General features: G+C 41.4%; 1 protein-coding gene across 3 annotated transcripts in view; it reads right to left on the reverse strand.

Moving 5' to 3' along the window:
* PIR (pirin) overlaps window positions 1-23,870 on the reverse strand; it is a 97,731-nt gene that overhangs the window by 35,502 nt on the left and 38,359 nt on the right. For all 3 annotated transcript variants that reach the window (XM_065915457.1, XM_065915456.1, XM_065915455.1), the window contains one exon: window positions 195-279. In XM_065915457.1, the coding sequence (XP_065771529.1) occupies window positions 195-279 (85 nt within the window). The remainder of the gene's footprint in view (window positions 1-194; window positions 280-23,870) is intronic.

The following is a 23,870-nucleotide window of genomic DNA, read 5'->3' on the forward strand; positions in this document are numbered from 1 at the left end:
TAACATTCTATGAATTCCTCCTGATTTTCTTAACTTGAAAAGCTCAAGCACTATTTGTTCATTTAAACATAATTAAACATACACAGGTTCATAGAACTCTGTGTTGAGGTTCAGAAACAAACTCATTCCACAGAAAGCAGCCCTTATGGTTTTTTTCACCCTGAAAGGATTACTAAACCCAGAATCCATCATACCTTTAGGAATAGATTGCACATGCTTCGCTCCTTGGTCCAATTTAAAGTCCAAATATAAGGTTGGTGTGTAAGTGTAAATCTTGGACTGAAAAGAAAGAGGAAATCATCAGCATCTTTCCGGGAATAAGGTTCATCTTTACTTGAGCTGGTCCCTACTGTCATGGGCCTAGGGCCTGGATCCATTATATTTACAACTCCTTCTTGGGAGATGCTATTAAAGTGGGCATGATGGGCTACCGATATACCCACCTCCTGAGGGTTTCAGTCTAAAAGTTCACCCTCCTAGCTTGACAATATTGTTGACAAGCTATTTTAGCATTACAGCTGTCTCCCTACAGCCATTTCTCAAATATGATCTGATGTCAATAGTTCAATGGCCGACAGCTTCTACAACCTTCTCCCTTCTTGTCTTCTCCTGAATATGGTAGGTTAACACATATCAAAAGTATGTTTCTTTTCCAGGTCTCAGTAAAGTTTTGTCCATTCTGAAATTCAAAGAGCATAGCCTGTAAATATTTGTTCTAATTTGGCTCTCTTGCATTAAAAGGTGGTCCAACGCTGCTGGTCTAAAAACGCCACAACTCAAAATGTAAGAAAGGCCAACCTTTGCAGGATTTCTCATTATAAACAGTGGCTTTGATTCCATCAACAGTTCAGCAGTTTGTAAATCAATATACTGCCATTCTGAATCACTGACACAGCCCCAAATCCAAGGGATTATCACTGTTGCCATAAACTTCATGATGTTTCATTGTTTGTAACCAAGTCCCAGTGGGTCTGTTCTTATTTTTTTAAGTTAAAACACACACAAAGATGAAAAAGTGCATAATGCCAAATTTGGCAAGGATGTGGAGTAATTGGAACTTTTACATGTTGCTGGTAGAACTATCACTTGATATAAACACTTGAGAAAACTGCTTGGCAGTATGTACTACAGATGGATATATAAATAATCTTAGCATTCCAACTCAACAGGTGTATCCCCAACAGAAATGTTTGCCGAAAGACATGTACTCAAATCTTGACAGTGACAATGTCAGTGATAGCCCCAAGCTGGAAATATTCCCAATGTCTTTAATGATAGAAAATATAAATAAATTGCAATATACAAGGGACTGTGACACAGCAAGCAGAATGAATAAACCCAATTATAGGCAACAACTCCGATGAATCTCGCAAACATAGTACTGAACAAACAAAACCAGACACAGATCATATAACATATGCTTCTGGGGACTTCCCTTGCAGTCCAGTGGCTAAGACCCCAGCTCCCCATGCAGGGAGTCCGGGTTTGGTCCCAGGTCGGGGAACAAGAGCCCACGTCCTGCAACTACAGATCCCACATGTAGCAACTAAGACTTGGCACAGCCAAATAAATAAATACATAAAACATATGCTTCCATTTCTATAAAGTTCAAAACAAGGGAAAATGAGTCTATGGTATCAGAAATCAGAAAAGTAGTTACCCTGGGATGGTTAGTAACTGAATGAGGTTTAAAAAGGGGCTTCTGGAGTCTGGCAGTATTTGGTCTCTTGGTTTCATGGATGAGTTCACTCAGTGAAAATTGTCTGAGTCGTACACATGATTTGTGTACTTTTCTGTGTATGTGTTGTATTTTTTAACAAAAACTTACACTCAATAGAAACACAGATGTGTAAATAGACCACAAGACAGAATCCAGAGCCCTTTACCATCCTTAATAAGGGCATCATTTTGCACTATGTCAACTCCATGAGGACATGGCCATATATCTGCCCTTTTCACCCAGAGCCAATGCACAGGGCCTGTCACATAGTAGGTGTTCAATAAAATTTACCAAATGATGTTTCATTATGAAAAATCTCATGTATAATAATAAATTTATTTACAGTATAATAGTATATTTATCAATATCTTTACCAACATGCAGTAAAATGCCTCTCTTCAAGACAGGTGATTAGGTATGGCCCAAGTATATGTCTGGTCATTAAGTTTTGGAATAGAGAATTGTAAATAATGCTATCAGAAGATTATTCCCTGATAAAGTCCCATGAATTGAAGCTTTGGGCTTCAAGTGGTCTGGTAGGTGCTTTTACGTGGCTTAGGAGGTCAAGCTGCATCCATACAGCTTCAAAGACTGCAAAGGCAAATTCCCCTGTGGGAACATAAACGAAAGAAGAAAGACCTGTGACATCAAGGGTGACCTGAGGCCAAAGATTCCCAATCAATCTGAGGAGCTTGGAACACACATGAAACAAGGGCAGCACCCGCGGGACACAGATCTGATCCTCTAGCATCATGAGGTGTATAAGGCACCATCTGGAAAGGATCTGGTTTTGCCTAATGAAGCCTTCTAAAATTACTCCTAAAAAGATCAAGGGAAAACTTCACTTAGTATCAGATGACTCCTCTTCCGAGGCAATATTTTACTCTCTTTCAGAAAAAAGAATCTCTGTTTGGTTCAAGCATTTTTCTGATCTCTGCCTCCTGGCCAAGGCAGTATCCCTGCCAACAGCAAAGACACAAATCACAAAGAGGCTCTTGGTTTAACTTTTACTAGAAGTCTCCCAAAATGTATGCATAGAAGTCATCCAGGAGGCTTTGATGCTGGTATTGCTTTTCCTGGTGACTAGCAACGCCTTTATCTTCTTCTGGGCTTAGTTCACTCCATCCGAAAATCTGATGTTGAGACTTCACTGATGTTGAAATGTATTTCTGGTTCTGAAATTCTGAGTCATAAAGTTAATGTTTTTTCCCCCACTTTTTAATTTTTTAAAATTCTGTTCTGATTTCTCAGACTAGAGCTGTAGAGAAGTGAGAAGGTGGCTGGGGCAAGGGAGAGCCACTAGGGCTGTGAGGACTGTGTGGGGCGCCGCTGGTCAACTCGTGCTATTCTGGCCCCGAACCTCAGCCATCAACTCTGCCCTCCTGGTTAGCTCTTCTCTTCTTCCTGCCTCTAGCTTTTCAACCTAATCCATACTGCCTCTCCAAAATACTGCAGGGAAACAGATAGGCATCTGCACACATAGACACAGAATTCTGTACTTATGTATTAATTTACAAACTTACAAAAAACAACCAATGAGAGCCATGAGAAAAGCCACAAATATATCCTACAACCTCACAGTATGAAAAGGGCTACAGGGAAGTTTTAAATTCTTTTTGAAGATTTTTTTTTTTTTTTACAACATCTACAGCTTAAAACAGGATTCTGATTCTAGTCTCTTTGTACTGAAAATCAGATCACTGACAGTTTCAACATAACACATCTTGAATAATCAACTACCCAAAACCTGTATGTACCTTATTCTATCTAAATTAATCTATACTGAGACAAAATTCAATTTGAAAGCTGTTCCTATGAATCTGTGTGTATGTGTGTGTGTGTATATATATATATATATACACATGCACACACAGGTAGGTTTTGCTTTTTAAAATTTTGATCTTCTATGGTAGCTCTGTTGAAATACCAAATGTAATTTCTCTTCATTTAGCTCAAGGATGGTTAACACCAGTCTCCAATACACTTTGAGCAAATCTGGACCTAATTTTTCCATCACACACACTGCTGATTTGCAGCCATAAAGAAATTTTGCCATTCAGCATACTGTTGTGTTCTATTTTATTTTCATATGCAGTATTAAACTATTAACAGACCCTCAAAATAGAATGAAAATTTATTTACCACAAATCATTCTTTTTTGCTCTCAATCTATTTCCATAGGATTAAAATAAACTGGTTCAAGGCAACCTAAAATAAAACATTTCTCCATAAATCTGTTTCAGCATGAACCAAACTAACGCACCTCAATTCCATAAGAGAAATTATTGTCATCGTCCTTTTGCTCTCTTTTGGTCTTGATTAACACTGCCTGCACAGGTACTAAAATCCCACATGGTTCCCCTTTCGCCTTTCTTTTCATTACTTAATTGTCTGTTTAAAGCATTTGGGAAACTTATCTTTAAAGGTTTCCGTCTGTATTTTAAAAGCCCAATAGCTTAAAATCTTACAGTTCAAATATCATGAAGGCAAAGCTTCTAGAAGTGAAGTAACAGAACTCTTTATGAGATGTTAAGGGTAAATTCTGGCTAACCACTAACAACAGGGGTGCTACCAAATCCAGACAAGCCTCGTCTCTCTTTCTCTATAAATATGTTGGAAATAAACCCTAAATGAGCCTAAGACACCACTCCGATAATGACCACAAAACAACCAAGACAAAGCGTGGTCTACAAAACCACTTCCTTCGGAACCTCAACTACCTTCATTTTCCAGCCTTCAAAGACCTCCCGCTTCCCCTGGCTTTCAGTATGATACCCGTGTTAAGCTGGTTTCCTTCCTCTGCTTTTATTCGTAAATGTGATCTTAATTAGGAGATGAAATTACTTCCACATGGAAGCCATGTGGCTTAGTATGTCTTCCCTGCTACGTTGCTTGCTATATATAAGCGAGGTAAAGAAGATGAAATATCGTTCATGTTGGCCACTGCTCCTTTCACAAATAACTACCACCCATCTATCCCTGAATGCTACTCATTCTACTGCCATGCTGGCCTTCCCTAAAACCAAGGGGCAGCAATTTATCACATGTCAGAGCTGTAATAAGTGTTTTCACATCTTTTTGAGAACTATTTTGAAACCTTTGATGATGGAGTGATTTTTTTTTTTAGGAAAAGCACTTGAATTCTCACTTACTAGATGCTGCTTATGCAAATTACTCTAGAGTAACAAGCGCAAATTTTCAGTATTTTATAAAAGAAAGAAGCAGTGTATATATACCTATTCCTGGACCCTCACTCTCATGTTGGATCATCACCCTAATGTTCAGCATTTGTTTTTTTGACATCATTGCTAACTTTTGACGGATACCTTTCCAAGTAAATTTTTAACCACATTTTTTTTTTCGTTCTCAGTGAAGTTGTGGGTCTAAAGGTCTAGACATTTTAATACAGCTCTTGATATATCTACAAGTTTATGACCAAATGCAATATGGCCAAATGCAATGTGGCCAAAAGTGAGCTGGTCAACACGGTAATGTGACTGAAAAGCAATTTCCCAAACTTGTCTACTGCTTCCCTGGTGCTTCAGATGATAAAGCGTCTGCCTGCAATGTGGGAGAACTGGGTTCGATCCCTGGGTCAGGAAGATCCTCTGGAGAAGGAAATGGCAACCTATTCCAGTACTCTTGTCTGGAAAATTCCATGGGTGGAGGAGCCTGGTAGTCTACAGTCCATGGGGTCACAGAGTCGGACACAATTGAGTGACTTCACTCTTGTCTACTGCTAGTTATTGGCTTTTCTGGTCTCTGTAATTACACTATACCACAGGGCAATTTTCTAACTCATTATGTGCTCTAAATATTGGCTTTTTTCCCCCATTCATCTAATCTCCGATTGTTAGAAAGTTAACTCATTCCAACAAATTCCCTATTGTTACACATTTAAATTTTCTCCCCAATACATCCTTCTTCAAAAATAGAAGGGAAGAATTAATTGCTGGAAAACAAAAAGAAAAGGGGGAAAAAAACCCTGGAAATCTCTGAAAAACTAGAGTTGCAGGGTGTGGGGTCAAGGGAGTTTGGTGCTTCTCTTATCAATTTATCTGAGACAGTGTTTTAAAAAATAAATGAAGGCTATTCACTCTTAATACTGTAAGTTGTAAAAGTCACCCAGTTTGTTTTCGGCTTTTTTATAGCAATTCTGACATGGGTCAGATCTACCAATCTTTTCCTTGCAATGCTTTCAAACTTAAAAAGTCTTTCCCCATGCAAAGGTCACATGAAATGTTTGCCTGTATCTTTCCAGTTCAAAATTTTTTAATATTTAATTCTTTGATCTATGCCACATTTATTTTCCTATGAGGTGTGAGATCAGAAGCCAAACTGGTTTCTTTCTATGAATGCTTAATCAGTTGTCCCCATTGTCTTATTCTTCTCTTTTCCCCAACAGATGACCATCTTCTTTATCACGAAGTTGCACATACACTTGGTCTATTTCAGGCAGATTCTCTTCCTGCCAGTCACAAAAAAAAAGAACCTCAGTGGAAAAAACTTTACTGGTGGACTAGCTCAGAGGCTTCAACTAAGAGAGGATGATCTACTCCACCGGAGTTCTGAGCATCATCCAGCCCATCACCCACGGGGCTTCCCCCTCTCATCTTCCTGCCACGACACTCCTGCTCTCACAGGGCTTTGCCAGAGAGAAAACCCACCAGCACAGATCTGTTCTCTCCACCACTTACACCTCCATACAACTCAAGGAACTCACTCCCAGATCCACGGCCCCTGTGCGAGAACCATGCCTTCCTCTTTCGTCAGGAGATAGCACGCTTTGAGGAAATGAAGAGTAGATTCATCCATTCTTTAAAGCCAAATTCCAATTCTTGTTGTTGAGAACAGGCTGATGCTCTTCAACCAAAGGGTAAGTCTTCTGTCTCCAATCCAAAGCACTCTGATTTCAGAATTCTTTATTATTTTAAAGAATTCTGATAAGGAGTGGGAGAGATTAGTTCCCATCCTTAGTGCCAAAGGTATTGTGGGGAGGATCAAAACCCTTAATTACATTTTGACACATACATGAAGTGTTACCCAAAGAGAAGACAAGGAACTCATGGGCAAAATGCCAATGACACTGTATAGGGTGATAGTTAGAGAGGGTCAGACCACATTTAAAAATTTTATCAATAATACAGGATTACAGAAAATCTCAACCATCAAGCTGTCCAGCTGAGCAGCCTTTGTGGATATAGCCAAGTTATTCTACAGTCTAGCCTCAAGAGCATCCTTTTTCAAGAAGCATTTTCATCAGTAGGAACAGTCGAGTCCCTCCCCTTCTTACCTTGTGTTTGGGGGAGGGGATCATGAGGAGAGAAGAGCTAAAGAGGAAGGGAATAAAGATGCTGATAGGACTCATGGTCCCAAAATTTAATCAGAGACATGTTCATTGTGAAAGCAGACTTTGATTTCTTCACTCTTTGAGTCAGCATCTTTGCACAAAATTGGGTTACAGACATTCTAAAATTTTTTGGAAAATAAAAAACCGAGAAGGAACAAATGCCCAGCTCTTAGATGAATAATCCATCCGTAATCCTACAAAGGCTACAGTACAATAAAATCACAAATGGCCCCTAAATATGCCAACAGGGAAACTTCCTATTGCTTATCTCCCATCCATGGGTAATGTTTTTCAAGGCTAAGTCAGCAAATCTATTAGTTGATGCTAGAATATCCCTGACAGAGCTTTATAATGCTTTTAATCTCTGTTAGTTACACATGGTATTTACTAAGAGGCTTTAAGAGTTCTTATAAGAAAGTGCATTGACATGGGAAACTATCTGGGAAACATATAATTTCATAGAACTCTGGAGACAGAACACAGTGTGGACATGAAGCTTTGATTTTCACTCTAAGGGGGAATTAATTATGGCACAGGGCTTCTCCCACATAATCGCTTGCAAGATGTTCTGACATAATCCCCGTGTCTGAAGACAAGTGCCGGAAGATACCCTTCTGGTGGAGATAGAAGATGGAGGCTCATTCTGAAGCTCTCTTCCATGAAAATGAGCTAAGGCATTACCAAACTGGATAGAGACACACTCAGCAAGTTTATGTACAAGGGCTGAAGGTGTGATAAAGGCAGACCTAATGTGCAAATAAAATGGGGCAGACCTGAGTTTGGGTCTAGGTTCCTTCCACATGGAGCCGTATGACTTTTGCCCAGTTGAGTTACCGCATCCTCATCTACAACGTGATGGAGGTGGACAGCCGCTCTATCATATCTACTGCTGCCAGACATTATGGCTCAAACCCAAGTGCCAGAAACCACAGGAAGAGTAGGTCTTGCCTGGTTCTGAAAAGCATCTCATATTGTCAGAAATTCTAGACTCATTCTGCCCTAAGAACTTCATTTACATCTTAATACCGCATGATAACCTCTCAGGAACCTGTCTCTTCCTTGGTCAACCCCCAAACTTACTACGCCAACCCATCTGAATAAAGAAAGTCTCCAAAGGCTCCAAAGTATCAAATAGGGCCTCCTGTCTACCCAGAAACAAGAAGAGAGGAAGTTCCCTACTATTCAGCAATAGTTCTGAGAACTTGAAGAGTTGACAAGGCTGCTGAAGGGCCAGAGACCTAGGGAAAGTGTCGGTACTTATCTCCCGTCTAGGGCAGGGGATTGTTCATAATTCCTGGATGAGGAGGAAGTGGTTAGCTCCTTAGCAAGATGAGAGATGGGTCAAGAGTTCCCTCTTTAACATCCATCTCTCCTCTTACGCACTCTGTCTTTAAAATTCCCATGGAAAAGAAACCCACTCTCAGCAGAAAATCTGATTTCTGTTGGGTTGTGCTGAATTGCTAAGGATCTATGTAAGTCTGTGGCTAAGAGCACAAGGTTGGGAGCCAGACATCCAGTTAGAAGGCCAGTTCTGTCACTCCCCAGATGCATAACCCTGGGCGAGTTGACCATCTCATGGTGCCCTGGGTCCTTCCCTCATCAGGTTGTTATGAGAATTTGATTGGACACATTTTATGTGTCTCCTCAGAGTCCCTCAGCTTCACTGGCTTCTGAGGCCTTGGCCACTTATGGAGACGCCCCTGGGTGCCATGGCTGCTGCCAGTGTTGACACCTCCAGCTACCTCAACCCCTCCTGGTTGACTGTCAAGTTCGGAATGGCTTCCATCGCCCCCACAGGGGTGGGAACTACAGTAGCTACAGAGTCTGACCTGACAGACCTCCACACCTAGACTGGAATGAAGATCCAAGCTGCTGGATGGGGTGCGTGGCCTCCTCAGAGGCTATCGGAAGGGCCTAGGGACAGTCTGGAAGGGCAGGGAATTAGCATCCCTGGGGTAGACTTTGGCCAAAGAGGGATGAAAGATGTAAGATGATACAAAAATTCTTCCTCTTTCTTCCTTCATTAGAAAGTTCTGAGCTACAGTTTTCTGAACAGGCCTCCTGTGTCACCAAGCATCTGTTTTGCTTCTGGTCTCCCTCACTCCCACCGTCCTGGGTCTGCACATGAGACCTGCCTTAGGCTCTGTTTTCCAGAGAACACAGGTAAAATCAGGAGGAAAGATAACTAAGACAGGTAAAGCACTCAGAGCCTCACTGCGCAATACTGTTGCCACCACCCACATGTGGCTACCGAGCACAGGAGATGTGGTGAGTAGGAATCAAGATGAGCTGTGTTTAAAAAAAAAAGACAAACAGATTTCAAAGACTTAGCACAACAAAAATCTCATTATAATTTTATATTGGTTATCTATTGAAATGACAATATTTTAGATAACTGACTAAAGTATATTACCAAAAGTAACTTCAGCTGCTTATTTTTCCTTTTTGAGTCTACTGAAAATCTTAAATGACATGTGGCTTCCATTATATTTTTATTGACAGCTCTGACTTTGAATATAGTGCCTTTTAAGCCTGAAAAAGATGGCAGCCATTTTCATTTCTCATCCCAAGAAGGTCTAGGGATTTGCTGTCCGTAAAGCCTAATGATAAAAAGGGAATGTGAGAACAGAAAGTGAGACAGATAAGGGAAAGGGGAACAAATATTTATGAATTACTCTTTTTGTGGTTAGGCACATTATATACCATGCAAATAATTCAACGACTACATCTTAATGTCCCTATTTGGCAGATGAGGAAATGAAGGTGCAAAAGCAAATTTTCCTAAGATCACAGGGGTGATCAATGGAGCTGAAAGGCAGACCCAGGTCTGCTTGACCCCATAGTCCATGCTCTTTCAATCTATCATACTGTCAAAGGATTGATTCTCTAATGGTACAGTTTAGATAATGTAGCCGAGGTGTTTTGGCATGAGTGAGGACATCCTAGAATCCCTAAATCACCCACACAGGAGGTTACCTACACTAAACAGGTTGAAAGCTGTTGCTGGACACAAATCAATCCATCTCTCCTTCTCTCTCCCCATCACACACCACCCCCCACACCCGTACTGTGGGCACATGTAACGCAAGTGGTCATGGCACATGATCAGAGAAACCCATGAAAACCCCTCTTATTTTGTATTTTTGCTCCATCATTCCCTCGTCCAACCCCATCCCCCCAGTGGCTCTCAGTCAAATAATTAACATTTTTCCACAAGGAATAGTTACACTCACCTACCATGCATGAGGTTCTGTTTCCTCCTATCCTTGCCAGCACTTGATAATACCCAACTTCCTGATTTTTGTCATCTTACAGAGCATAAAGTGGTAGATTATTAGAAAAGACATTTTTCTATGTATTGGTCACAGGATTACCTTTTCATATTCTTCTCTGACTTCAACAGTTGGCTGGAGGATGTTCTTAAGAGCTGCTGTCCAGAGTTGCCACCAACACAAGCATCTGACTTCTCAAGAAGGCACAAATGTCTCACCTCAAAGAATGGAAGACTATACATACATGGCTTCATTCTCCCAACAATGTTGATGCTCTGGCCTGATCACATACATCAGTTTTCTGCAGATATAACTGCTCTAGAGCTTGGAGATTTGCTTGTGCAACAAGTTCTCATGGAACCAGGACTGGTATTATAGTAAATGTATGTCCTATTGTTTTACGGATATTTTTTTAAGACAAATGAGAACTGGATAGAATGAATTTAAGTTTAGCAGTCTTGATGGGGCCACAAGTCCAGGAGGGCAACCCAGGCTACTATGCTTATAAAGAAAAAGAAAATCCATGTTCTACCCAAGAAGAGCAGAATTTAAATTGGGTGACTATCCTCTGGGATTTTATTTAGAATGGAATTTTTAATTATAATTTCTTTTGATTTGGTTTATAAAGGCAATGAGTTTTAGATCAGAATCTGACTTTCTTCTTAGAGATTTGATGATGGGATCTGTTCAAATTTGGGGTATTTTAACATCTAGATATTTCTTATGCTATCACTCGGGCTTCTCATACACCACTCAACCTGGCTGCATATATTTTCGACAGGGAAATAAGATAGGGAGTCAATGTGCAGCCTAGACTATGTGATGTGCCTTGATGTTAAGAAAAGACCCTCTGTGCCCATTTCACAACTTCCTGGTTAGCCCAGCTTATCCCAGACAGAAGAAGTTCGTTTTGGTGGGAGGAGGTCCAGGCTGATAAATTTCTCCTCTCCTTCCATGAGGGAGGCACTCATTGCTAAGTGTCAAATCCAATAGGCTAACAGAACGAGGCACTGGGGAACATGGTGGGAGCCTCCAGACCCTTCCCTGATGTCCCCAGGAGGCAACTCCAGCTGCTCTTTGCCCTCCTTACTCATCCCTGGGGAGGGATGGAAGGATGGAGGGGAGGGGGGAAGGATGGTACCCTCTTGATGAGGGTAACTCAAAGAAGTGTGAGCTTAGCTTTTCTTTTTTCTGGGCTTTTCTTTTTTCCTCTCTCTCTCCTTCTGCCATGAGGTAATAAGTCTGCCTCTAAAAAGGATGTCTATGACTGTCCAGCTCTGCCTAGACACGTGTAACAAAGTGGGGAAGTAGTAGGAAGCCCCCAAGGTCTCAGACACAAGTCACTTGCTCTTCTCCAGATGTGACTAGTAATAAAGATGGTATTGGGTTTCCCTGGTGGCTCAGTGGTAAAGAATCCACCTGCAATGCAGGAGATCCAGGTTCAATCCCTGGGTCAGAAAGATTCCCTGGAGGAGGGCATGGCAACCCACTTTAGTATTCTTGCCTGGAGAATCCCATGGACAGTGGAGCCTGGCAGGCTACAGTCCATGGGGTCGCAAAAAGTTGGATACAAGTGAAGCAACTGAGCATGCACACATGCACAAAGATGCTATTTGGACCTCCACCCGGCCGACTTCTCCAAGTCTACCTTGTAATTCATTCCGAGGTTGGGATGGAAAGGAGGATGATCTTCTGGTCTTTTCCTGTACCTCAACTCCCTACATCTGACTTCTGCCCAATTCTAAGTCCTCTCTGCTGCTTTTGTCTAGTTGACAGACTCTTGTCACTTAAAATCTATGAAAACATTTAATCACAGTCACCAGGAACTCTCACTCAAAACTTCTTTTGGACTAATCAGTAACAGATGGCCTTAAATCAGTTCCTGATGCTGGGAAAATCCACCAGCCAAGTGCCCACAGTTACTCAGACACACTCAAAGTCTCCAAGGCAGACAAAGATGTACATGGGTACTGACTTCTGACAAGCTGAGCAGCCACAGGCAGGCATGTGAAGAAAACTGGCCAGAGGCAGGGGTCTGAAGGTGGTGGGAAAGAAGGGCCTTGTTCTGGGCTTCAAAATGGTTTCCTTCCAAATGAGGCATTTAAATTTTTCCAATTGCTATTCATAATTGGACCAGGAAAGAAAATTTGGGGCCATCATGGTTTCCTTCCATAATGTTAAAAAATAATCATCTACATGTAAGCAAACAGAGCAAGGGGGCTTCATGAGGGGCTTAAGGTTTCATGAAAAAGAAGGAAATTAACATTATTTTATTCTTTATTGAACCTGGAGCTTACTCAATCCATGTTGTGTTTCAAATAGAGCCCCTCCAGTCTCCACGTGGATGGCTCCTACAGACAGTGATGTTAAAGTACTGTATCTTTGAAATTTTGCATTGTTTTGGTTTTGATCATGCAGAGAGGGAGAGAAAAGGCAGAGGGGGCAGAAGAGCAATTATGCCAGGTGAAACATCTTTGATACATTCATAATTAAAGACATTAGAAATGACATTGACAAGTTAAAAAGACAGAAATTACCACATTACAAGAAAAGCTTCACATGATAAAAATGATTAACCATTTTCATGCTTAAAGCAATGGGCATAAGTTTTGAAGGCCTCTTCAAAGCATGGTTATTCCACTGGACACTGACACCTGTGAGCAGCATTACCTTCACTCATGCTATCTCCTTCGTACTGTCTAGATTCTTTCCACCCTTCTTTGCCAGGCCAGTTGGTTCCGAGATTCAGGCCTGCTGTTTCTGTCCCTTCCAGACTGGGCCGAGTCTCCTGTTTGTTCTGCCTTCCCCTAAACCCGCCATGTGTACTAGCCTGGTGATTCAGCAGAGTATACGCATGTTAGCAGTGGATATGTCTGTCCTTCCACTGTGCCCTTCCAACTCCCTGATATTTTTCCTCTTTTTCTCTCACATCTTCACAGGGTCTTACACAAAGGTGGCCCTCAGTACCACACTGAACTATGGTGGCATAAATGCCTTCCTGAAAAACCCTCCTAGTTTCCCAATGACCATTACGGGAGTCCTTCCAGGAATGTGGGGATCTGACAGTTTCCTTATCTTGTTTTATTAAGAGTATGTGCAATAGCCCATGGCCTGAAATGAATGGTGAAAAGGATTGCCTCTGGCTTGAAGATCACACCTGCTCCTCTTTTACAGAGTCATCCCCATCCATGATTTAGAGCCCATTAAAGCTGAACACTTTTAATTCTTATTTCTCTTGGAGTACCTATACCTGACCACAGGAGAATTCTTAATGAAGCTTCAAGTAATCAGAATTCTACCTGACACTGAATTTACTCATCACATTTTAGTGTGACTTTGTTCAAACTGTTCAAAAGCCACATGATCCCAAGGATTTGTGTTTTGGTCAAAATAAAGTATGGTGTTTGTAGCTCTCAGTGGTATAGCTTTATGTATGCCAGTACCAGTTTTTAAAATACCAGTATCCACTTCATTTAAACCCATAAGAACTCAGTTTTTAATGCAATAGGCAAGAACCTCTGAAGCTGTCCTGTTTTCCTTCACTGTGGTTAGAAAAACTCTGTAACGTGTTCAGGGAAAAGACTTCTTATATCCCAAAAGGACAAGCCTTAACAGCCTGAGAAATGATTCTAATGACAGAGAAAGTGTCTGCTCACCTTTACTGAAGGTGATACCTTGCTTTTTTTTTTTTTTTTTTGGAGGATTTTTGCGGCTAATTTTCTTTCATTTATGTATATTAGTTGGAGGCTAATTACTTTACAATATTGTAGTGGTTTTTGCCATACATTGACATGAATCAGCCATGGATTTACATGTGTTCCCCATCCTGAACCCCCCTCCCAACCTCCCTCCCCATCCCATCCCTCTGGGTCTTCCCAGTGCACCAGCCCTGAGCACTTGTCTCATGCATCCAACCTGGGCTGGTGATCTGTTTCACACTTGATAATATACATGTTTCAATGCTATTCTCTCAGATCATCCCACCCTCGCCTTCTCCCACAGAGTCCAAAAGACTGTTCTATACATGTGTGTCTTTTTTTGTCTTGCAGATAGGGTTATCGTTACCATCTTTCTAAATTCCATATATATGCGTTAGTATACTGTATTGGTCTTTATCTTTCTGGCTTACTTCACTCTGTGTAATGGGCTCCAGTTTCATCCACCTCATTAGAACTGATTCAAATGTATTCTTTTTAATGCCTGAGTAATATTCCATTGTGTATATGTACCATAGCTTCCTTATCCATTCATCTGCAGATGGGCATCTAGGTTGCTTCCATGTCCTGGCTATTATAAACAGTGCTGTGATGAACATTGGGGTGCACGTGTCTCTTTCAGATCTGGTTTCCTCAGTGTGTATGCCCAGGAGTGGGATTGCTGGGTCATATGGCAGTTCTATTTCCAGTTTTGTTTTTTTTTTTTTTTGGACAAATCATTTTATTTTATTTTATTTTATTTTTAATTTTTTTTATTAGTTGGAGGCTAATTACTTCACAACATTTCAGTGGGTTTTGTCATACACTGACATGAATCAGCCATAGAGTTACACGTATTCCCCATCCTGATCCCCCCTCCCACCTCCCTCTCCACCCGATTCCTCTGGGTCTTCCCAGTGCACCAGGCCCGAGCACTTGTCTCATGCATCCCACCTGGGCTGGTGATCTGTTTCACCATAGATAATATACATGCTGTTCTTTCGAAACATCCCACCCTCACCTTCTCCCACAGAGTTCAAACGCCTGTTCTGTACTTCTGTGTCTCTTTTTCTTTTTTGCATATAGGGTTATCGTTACCATCTTTCTAAATTCCGTATATATGTGTTAGTATACTGTAATGTTCTTTATCTTTCTGGCTCACCTCACTCTGTATAATGGGCTCCAGTTTCATCCATCTCATTAGAACTGATTCAAATGAATTCTTTTTAACGGCTGAGTAATATTCCATGGTGTATATGTACCACAGCTTCCTTATCCATTCATCTGCTGATGGGCATCTAGGTTGCTTCCATGTCCTGGCTATTATAAACAGTGCTGCGATGAACATTGGGGTGCACGTGTCTCTTTCAGATCTGGTTTCCTTGGTGTGTATGCCCAGAAGTGGTATTGCTGGGTCATATGGCAGTTCTATTTCCAGTTTTTTAAGAAATCTCCACACTGTTCTCCATAGTGGCTGTACTAGTTTGCATTCCCACCAACAGTGTAAGAGGGTTCCCTTTTCTCCACACTCTCTGCAGCATTTATTGCTTGTAGACTTTTGGATAGCAGCCACTCTGACTGGCGTGAGATGGTACCTCATCGTGGTTTTGATTCGCATTTCTCTAATAACAAGTGATGTTGAGCATCTTTTCATGTGTTTGTTAGCCATTTGTATGTCTTCTTTGGAGAAATGTCTGTTTAGTTCTTTGGCCCATTTTTTGATTGGGTCGTTTATTTTTCTGTAATTGAGCTGCGGGAGTTGCTTGTATATTTTTGAGATTAATTCTTTGTCTGTTGCTTCATTTGCTATTATTTTCTCCCATTCTGAAGGCTGTCTTTTCACCTTGCTTATAGTTTCCTTTGTTGTGCAAAAGCTTTTAAGTTTAATTAGGTCCCATTTGTTTATTTTTGCTTTTATTTCCAATATTCTGGAAAAGTGGGTCATAGAGGATCTTGCTGTGATTTATGTCAGAGAGTGTTTTGCCTATGTTCTCCTCTAGGAGTTTTATAGTTTCTGGTCTTACATTTAGATCTTTGCTCTTAGTCTAAATCCCTTACTATTTTGTAAACCTCATTAGTAATGGCCAACAATGTATGGATGGTCTGGAAATAACTTTGGTTTAAAAGTACACTTATTCATAATTCATTTATTGGCAGAAGAGAGCTTGTTGACACCACTGGAATGTTCTTGCTAAATGACTAGGTTGGCAGGGACATCTTAAAGGAATAAGAACATCTGGCACCCTTCGTGCGCACCAAGAATGGTATCTGGGGTGAATGGGCTGCCCTGGGCAAGAGCAGCCTTCTGTAGAGCTGATGTGAGCAGATCCTGACCACTGTTTATTTCAACATTCCTAACTGCAAGTGAAATGCCAACTACGGCTGCCAACTCAGGACAAGTTCTCTGGTGTCTTCCTATTTACTGAACAAGACTAACAGACCTAACTGCACCTGGTCTCAACACTCAATCAGAATCAAGACTTGCACTTGTCTGTGCAACAAGGCTGGTCATCTGCTTGGGCTACTGGGCCTGTGATGGGGCGGGTCCTACAGAATGAACGGCTTTGTGAAATATGAGATGAGACAGGGCTGCACACAGCACCCCACCCAACCTTACCCTCAAACTATGCTACTGAAAAACCCTGAGAGAGAGGGATGCAGGAATATATATACAACCAAGGTCAACCTCAGGTATAATCCAGGTCTTGGGTTTGCGTTTCCTTTCTTCCAATATTTCACATTGTCTCCTCTTGCCCTGTTGCAACTCCACCAGGATCTGGCTGCTTCTGGTTGCCTATGCAGCCTCCCATCAAGATCCCCCCAAAAACCAGTGCACCCCTAGCATCCAAGTCTTTTCTATAAGCCATTACAAGACAAGACCCCTGCCCTCTCACTTTTCTTTCTTTCCTTTTCTCTCTCCATCCACACAAGCAAAATTACTTCTCTGTCCTCCCGACTACCATGGAAGTCTTACACATTGCTGTTTTAGCATTTCTTGTATCACATGCTATTTCTGATGTTGGCCCGCTTCTCCCCCCAGCTAGACTGTGTTATTTGAGGACCCGCTGCATCTTATTCACATTGTAGCTCCAGGGCACTGTGTACTGTACAAACAGGAGGTGCCTGATGACTGAATGAACAGAATTCATAAAGAAATGGGACCTGTGAATTAAATGATAACAGTCAGTCCAAAAATCCCCTGAATGATAAAGACACGATGGCTGCATAGACCTATAGCAGCTAAGAAGGCTTCACTAAAGTAGAGGGGACCTGGGTTGGCCCTCAGTGATGACTAGTGAGCAGATGGAGATGGTAAAATTCTCTCCACATTTCTATAGGACTTCACACTTGACAGTAACTTTTCCTTGAACTGCTCTGTTTCCCCCTTGTCCTGTGTCAAGGGGAGACCAGTAGGCTCTCTGCCTGGTGTGATATTTCCTTTCCTTTCTCCCCACACTCACTCATTAAAATATTTATTTAAAATCTGAAAATGAAAATTCAGCCTGAATTTATTTAGGTGCTTGTGAATTTGTTAGGAAGAACTCTTTAAGAAAGCATTCCTCATAGCATCTAATTAAACATGGACCATAAAAGAAAAAGCGATAGAAATAAACCCAGAGGAAAAGGAAACTGTTGTCAGAAAGTAAGATGAAACTGCATCATTAAAAATCTTAAATGCCTACAATGATCAAATTACATTAGGTTTCCATAAATTGCCTCTTAGAGATAATGGCCATCCATTAAAAAAAATTTAGTATTTAATATAACATAGAATATCACAGTATTTTTATAAGCTCTTCTATATTTGTACCTATTTTTCTTATACTGAAAAATCCTAATTCCTAAAAATGTTAACAAACTTACTCATTTGTTTTATTTCTTAATATGTACAAAACCATTTTAAAATTGTAATGACAACATTAAAAATACAAATACAAAATGAAGCTTAAAACTTTATGTTTTTGCCTTTAGAATATACCCCACTCAAACTGGACACCCAGAAAACTGTGTTTAAAAACCCTTAAAATAAGTATTTTCTCTGTGTGGTCTGAGATCTTTACACAAATTTTTAGGTTCTTCATTTGTTTCTGTTTGGTTTTAAGGTTTGGGTTTTTTTTTTCTTCTGGTTTAACTTGTTTTAAATATGTAAATATTTACATCTTTCAAAATTAAAAATAAAAAGACATACTGAGAAAAGTCTCAGGTTCATCCTTAATCTCCCTCCAATCCAAAGGGAATTTTTTTTTAAATGTCCAGTTTTTAAGTCTATCACAGAGTGCTCTGCTGGTTCAGAAATAAAATCAATTAACAGAGAGGCCTTTGGAAGAGAGGAGTCCTTTCAGAGCAAGTGTTGTTTTCCCTGTTTGCTCTCGGGCCAGCTGGATCCTGTTACCCAGATCCCTTTGTCAGAAACCCACCGCCCCACCTCCAACCTCCCCTACTGGGAGACTAGCCGGTCTTCTTTCTTGAACTAGATTCATGAACTTGCTGGAATACTTCAAAGGAAAAAAGAAGAGTTCCTGTGCTTACCTGCTTACAATATTGATTTTTAAATGCTGCCTTGAGAAGTCGTTGTTCTGGGCTTGGGAAAGAAACAGAGGCCTCCCATGGGAGGGGGGTCAGCTTTCCCCCCATCACCAAGGTAACAGAAGGTAGCTCAGAAAGGCTAGGGGGGAGGCGAACCGAGAATCTGGTGCCAACCCTGAAGTCGACAAGATCTATTTCACACTGCCAATCCGATTTTTAAAAATTCACATTTCCCCTGAAAGAGCTAAATGGAAAATGGAAACAATGTAAAAATGTTCTTAGTCTACTGCCCAGTGTTATCCCCCAAAACCCACTGACATTTGGACAAGCTGTAAAATTATTTCCTTGAAAGCTACATAAACTACATATTTTTTAATCAAATTAAGGTAGAGGGGAAACTGATGAAATTCTAGATTGATGATAAACTGTTGCAAATGACATTGTGCCCTTGAAACTTCCCAGATGAAAACAAAAGCTGGCAAGTAGTATGGTGGGCATCGGTTTCTCTCTAGCTCTGGTCTAGGAAAAGGCATGTGTGGTCACCAGCAGACTGCCACAGCCTGGGGACACCCTCAGCTCTTCAAATCAGAGGTGACAATCACAGGCTTGGTTACAGATCATGTGCCAGCCCCTAACATGGGCTAATTAGTGAGCATGCTGTTTTTTGGCCCAAGGGACATGAGGTCTCCCAGTGCCAGCCAGGGCTAAACTGGGGCCCACAGGGACCCACTGAAAGCCAGTAAGTACATCACAACTCCATGCCAAGCCATGCCCTGAAACACACAGGAGAGATGTTACTGCAGACAATGAGACACCTGTCTGTGGACCCCCAAAGGGAACCATGAACCTCCAAACCTCTGCTCGTTGATCGTTGTCACTCCTTGAATTTAAGAAACCTGCAGGAAACAATCTTTGTCTTGCAGAACAGCCCCAAATTGATACTTAAAGGGAAAAAAATCAATCTGGTTTTTACTTCCCTGCTTCCGAACTCCTTAAATAGTTTATTTTATTGGAAACTAGAATTTAGCTAATTTTATTGTTCTCTCAACTTTTTAGTTAGCTTAAAGTAAGCTTACTGCAGTCATTCTTAATCCCTACACTGTCGATGTTACTACTTTACCCTTGTTTCTCGCAACCCAGCATTCACTTACATTTTAATTTCACTTCTGCACCCGGCAAATATTGACTGACTGCCTTGTACATATCAGGCACTGTTTCCGGTGCTGGGGGCACAGTGGGAAACAAGATCTGAGCAACTTATATGAGATGTTTGGCAATTCTTTTGGAAAGTGAATTTTTAAAAGGTTTGGTCATCCAATACATGAATATACAGTCTGCTCATCAGAAGGAAGCTTCTTCTTGTTATGTCTGTAGGTCATGTGAATGCTGCACAAAGCTTCTGCAAAGAAGTAAAAACAGCAACCACTTCTAGAGGCCTTACTCTATACCAGGGATTGGTTTTAGTTTTTTGCCTGTATTAACCAAGTTAATCCTTCCAAGGACCCTCTGGGTCATTATAATGATCTCCATTTTACAGATGAGAAAACTGAGGCCCAGCAAGCTTACATGACTTCACTAAAGGCAGTCAGTGGTGGAACTGGCCTTGAACTCAGTAGCCTGGCTCCAGATCGCCTTTTTCTGACCCTAGTGGGGCTGAGGCCTCCTTAACGTTTGCTTCTGACACAACGGAATTTTAAACAGCAGGAGGCAAGAAGAGGTATTTGTTGGGGAAAGAATCACGTTCCAGAGAGAACTGGCGATAAATATTCCTAATTGGCTGCCTGATGCAGATGGAAAGGAGTTTGGAGAATTTCATATTCTCTTGAAATAAACATGTGATTTTTGACCTTCCAGAAGTGACAGAAAGTATTCAAAGTATCCCATTTTTATCTTTTTCCCCTTTCAGCCTTCACTTTAGATGATGCTCTCCTGGCAGAATCTTCCTCAAAACTGGCCATGGCTTCTCAAGAGCTGAAGAAATGCTCAGACACATATAACTGGGAAATCAGGGGCACATCTACTTTTGGGATTATGAAAAGGTCATTCATACTGCTTGCAAAAGCTTCCAGCATTCTACAACAGACTCCCTCACGGCTTCTGCAGCTGTGGGAAATGAAGTCCAGAAAGGTTAAAAGATTTGCCAAAAGCCAGAGCTGGACCATAACATCTTCTATAGGCACCTAACCAAATTGTCCCTTGTGATAAGTAAACTCCCGTGTCTTGGATCTCAGGGGTGTCACACATGTTACAAACCATGGTCCCCAGACCACAGCATCAGCATCACCTGGGAGCCAGTTAGAAATGGAGATTCTCAGGCATCACCCAGCTCTGCTCAATCAGAATCGAATCTGCATTTTAACAAGAGCCCTGAGAAACCCAGGTGAATATTAAAACTGGAGAAGCACTGGAATGGTCACTAATTCCATTTTCTAGATATTTAAGTTTTTGGGAAGGGAACTGTTGGTGACTCTTAGTTAGTTATAAACATATCAGTCTCTTGAAAGGTATGTTCTCAGCCTCATCTCATGATTTAACTTAAAATTATCTTCCTGATGCAAAACAACCTTCAGTTTGTTTTTATGGTAGACCTAGGCTTTTAAAGATCCAGTCATCCCTTGTAAGCAGATACTAAGGCTTCAGGTGTGCAAAACTACATTTCTTATGAGCCTTCCATGTGTACAAGGATTCATGCTAGTGTCTTTTCCTCAGAGCAGGTTAAAGACTTTTCCCAAATCCCAGCAAATCCTTTTAGCATAGACCACACACAGAAATCTCAGCCAAGCTTCTGCCCAAGTCAACACAAAGTATCAAAATAATAATAAAACAGCTACCAATTATGTGGTGCTTCCAACACGTCTGATGCCCTTTTGACAACTTTGAGTATTAAAACTCACTTTTAAACTTTTCAGTATTATATTTTTGAGTGTTAAAAAATCACTTAACCCTCACAGCAACCATGTGTTACAGTCGAGAACAATGGAGCACAGAGAAATTCAGTGGTTTGCCTTATGGCTTATGCCACACAGCTGGTTCATGGTGGGGATTCTAATCCAGGTTGTCTATGTCTCCAGAGTCCACGCCACTAACCATAGCACCACACTGCCTCTCAGAGTCCAAATGAATGCTGCCCAGGCTTTCAAGACTCCTTTATTCAAATGTTCTCATAATAAAGATTGATCACTTATTTAGGAGAATGTAATTCACTTCAGAGATTTTACTTGACAAAGGGAAAAAGAGAGGCCAGCAGCTACCAAGACATTATTTCACTAAGTTAAAACATTACTTCTGGTCTCTAATTCTTGGTTGGGATTGCAAGACCAGGTGGTCTGCTGCTTGGAAGAGCATTAAAATGTCCTTCTGCCTGTAACTGGAACCAGCTCCGACATTAAAACTGCATTATATTTTCTGTAAATGAGCAGCAGTTGTAAACACTAAGGATTCATGATGTTGCTAGCTTTGATTATCCATTAAATCAGTTGTCTAACTTCTCTTTTCAGCTGCAGATAGCTCCACTTTTTTGGTAAGAGAAATCTTAAAGACAATTCCAATACACAGGACTGGGCAAAGCCTTGTGCTTTGGTTGAAACAGAGAGGGAAATCCTTTGACCTTTACCATCGGCCTCAGGATCCCCAGAAGGCCCATCCCTGGAGTCCTGAAAACACAGAATGAAAACTGCCATGGGAAATGGAGCGAAGGGCCTCTCCTCTGCACCAATTCAGCTCTCTTAGACCCTCCGTGCCCTCTGCCTTGTACCTGTAAAGATCTCTCTGTAGAGCTGAAGAGAAGGAAATCCTGGATGCACAGTTGAGAAGGGTGCTGCCCAATGCTTGGCAATGTATGAATGGGTCACAGAAACACAATGAAGGGCAACTTTTTCAACTGCAAAGTGAAGCCAGAGGCCTGCCAGGGCACAGACAGCAGTCAGTTATCAATGCTTAATAGGGAGTGAAGTGTGATACGCTTTTCCTCAATCACTTCTATTTGCACTGGAAAGAAGGCAAGGACACAGGGCAGGAAAGAACTGCAGTTGCAGTGCAGGAAATACAAAAACCAGTAAGTCCTCACCAATAATCATGACCAACTTGCTAACCACGAGATGCATCCCACTGCCCAGCCACCATCCCTGTGGGTGCATATAAACAAAATTTACAGTTATTTAAATTAGCATTTAAAATAGCTTTCAGGGCTGGTTGCACAAAGAATTGCAAAGTGGGTCCCCATATGTTGATGCCACTGAACAGGTTAACAGACAACCAAAAATAGAGAACAGGTAGCAAGCGGGGAACTGGAGGTCTCAGCCCCTCCCAGATCCCCTTTTCCATCCTTTCTAACCATTTCTGTGCCACCACCCCAAACCAATGGCCGTAAGTAATAACTTGGGGAAGGGAGCATGAAAGCCCGGCCCCCTTGCCCGGGGTGGGGCGGACTGATCCTCCCAAGTCCGAGTCCTCTTTGGGACTCTGCCTGAGATGACACCGTTGCTTGGCTACCTTCCCTTTCCTGTCCGGGTTCCTGTTTCTGTTCCCCAAGGGACACTCCCTTTAAAGCCACTGCCGAGGAGTGCTCACCTCTGGGTCTGCCTCTGCGGAACCTCACCTAAGAGACCACATGACCCAGCTCAGTATCGAGGAACCCAGGCTCCCGGGAAGCAGGGATGCGACTTACACAGTCCTGACCATACCCCTTCCGTACCGACATCTGTCCATGAAATTTAGCTGAAACTGATCTTAATCGATTAAAAGGTGAGACCCAGAAGCAAAAGATAAAGTCTCAGTTAAGAAGAATGTATAAGACATAAAGGGCTTCACAGGAGGAGGTGGGGATGACAGAGGATGAGATGAGTTGGATGGCATCACCAACTCAATGGACATGAGTTTGAGCAAACTCTGGGAGCTGGTGAAGGACAGGGAAGCCTGGCGTGCTGCAGTCCGTGGGATCACAAAGAGCCGGACACAACTGAGGGGCTGAACAACAACAATAAGACATAAATGGACTAAATAAATGTTCAATAGCCTCCAACTAATAAAATAAAATAAAAAGAAAAAAAAAATAAAAAAATAAATGTTCAAGTCAATTTAAAAATATCCTTTCTATGATGTAGCAATATATGGTCCTTACTAAGCTGAGCACAAATAATTTAAATATATCTTCAGGGAGTAGAGTAAGTTTTGGATTTTGTTTCTGAAACGCACTGTTCTAATCTAAGACTATACTATAAATGAAAGGAAACAGACCCAATCTGCACACATATTAAGATGAATCTTGAAAACTGCCTTTTTACCGAATTTTTTACATGAGCTTGCTT

This window comes from Muntiacus reevesi, chromosome X (genome assembly GCF_963930625.1).
Source record: "Muntiacus reevesi chromosome X, mMunRee1.1, whole genome shotgun sequence".
In the NCBI taxonomy this organism is placed as follows: domain Eukaryota; kingdom Metazoa; phylum Chordata; class Mammalia; order Artiodactyla; family Cervidae; genus Muntiacus; species Muntiacus reevesi.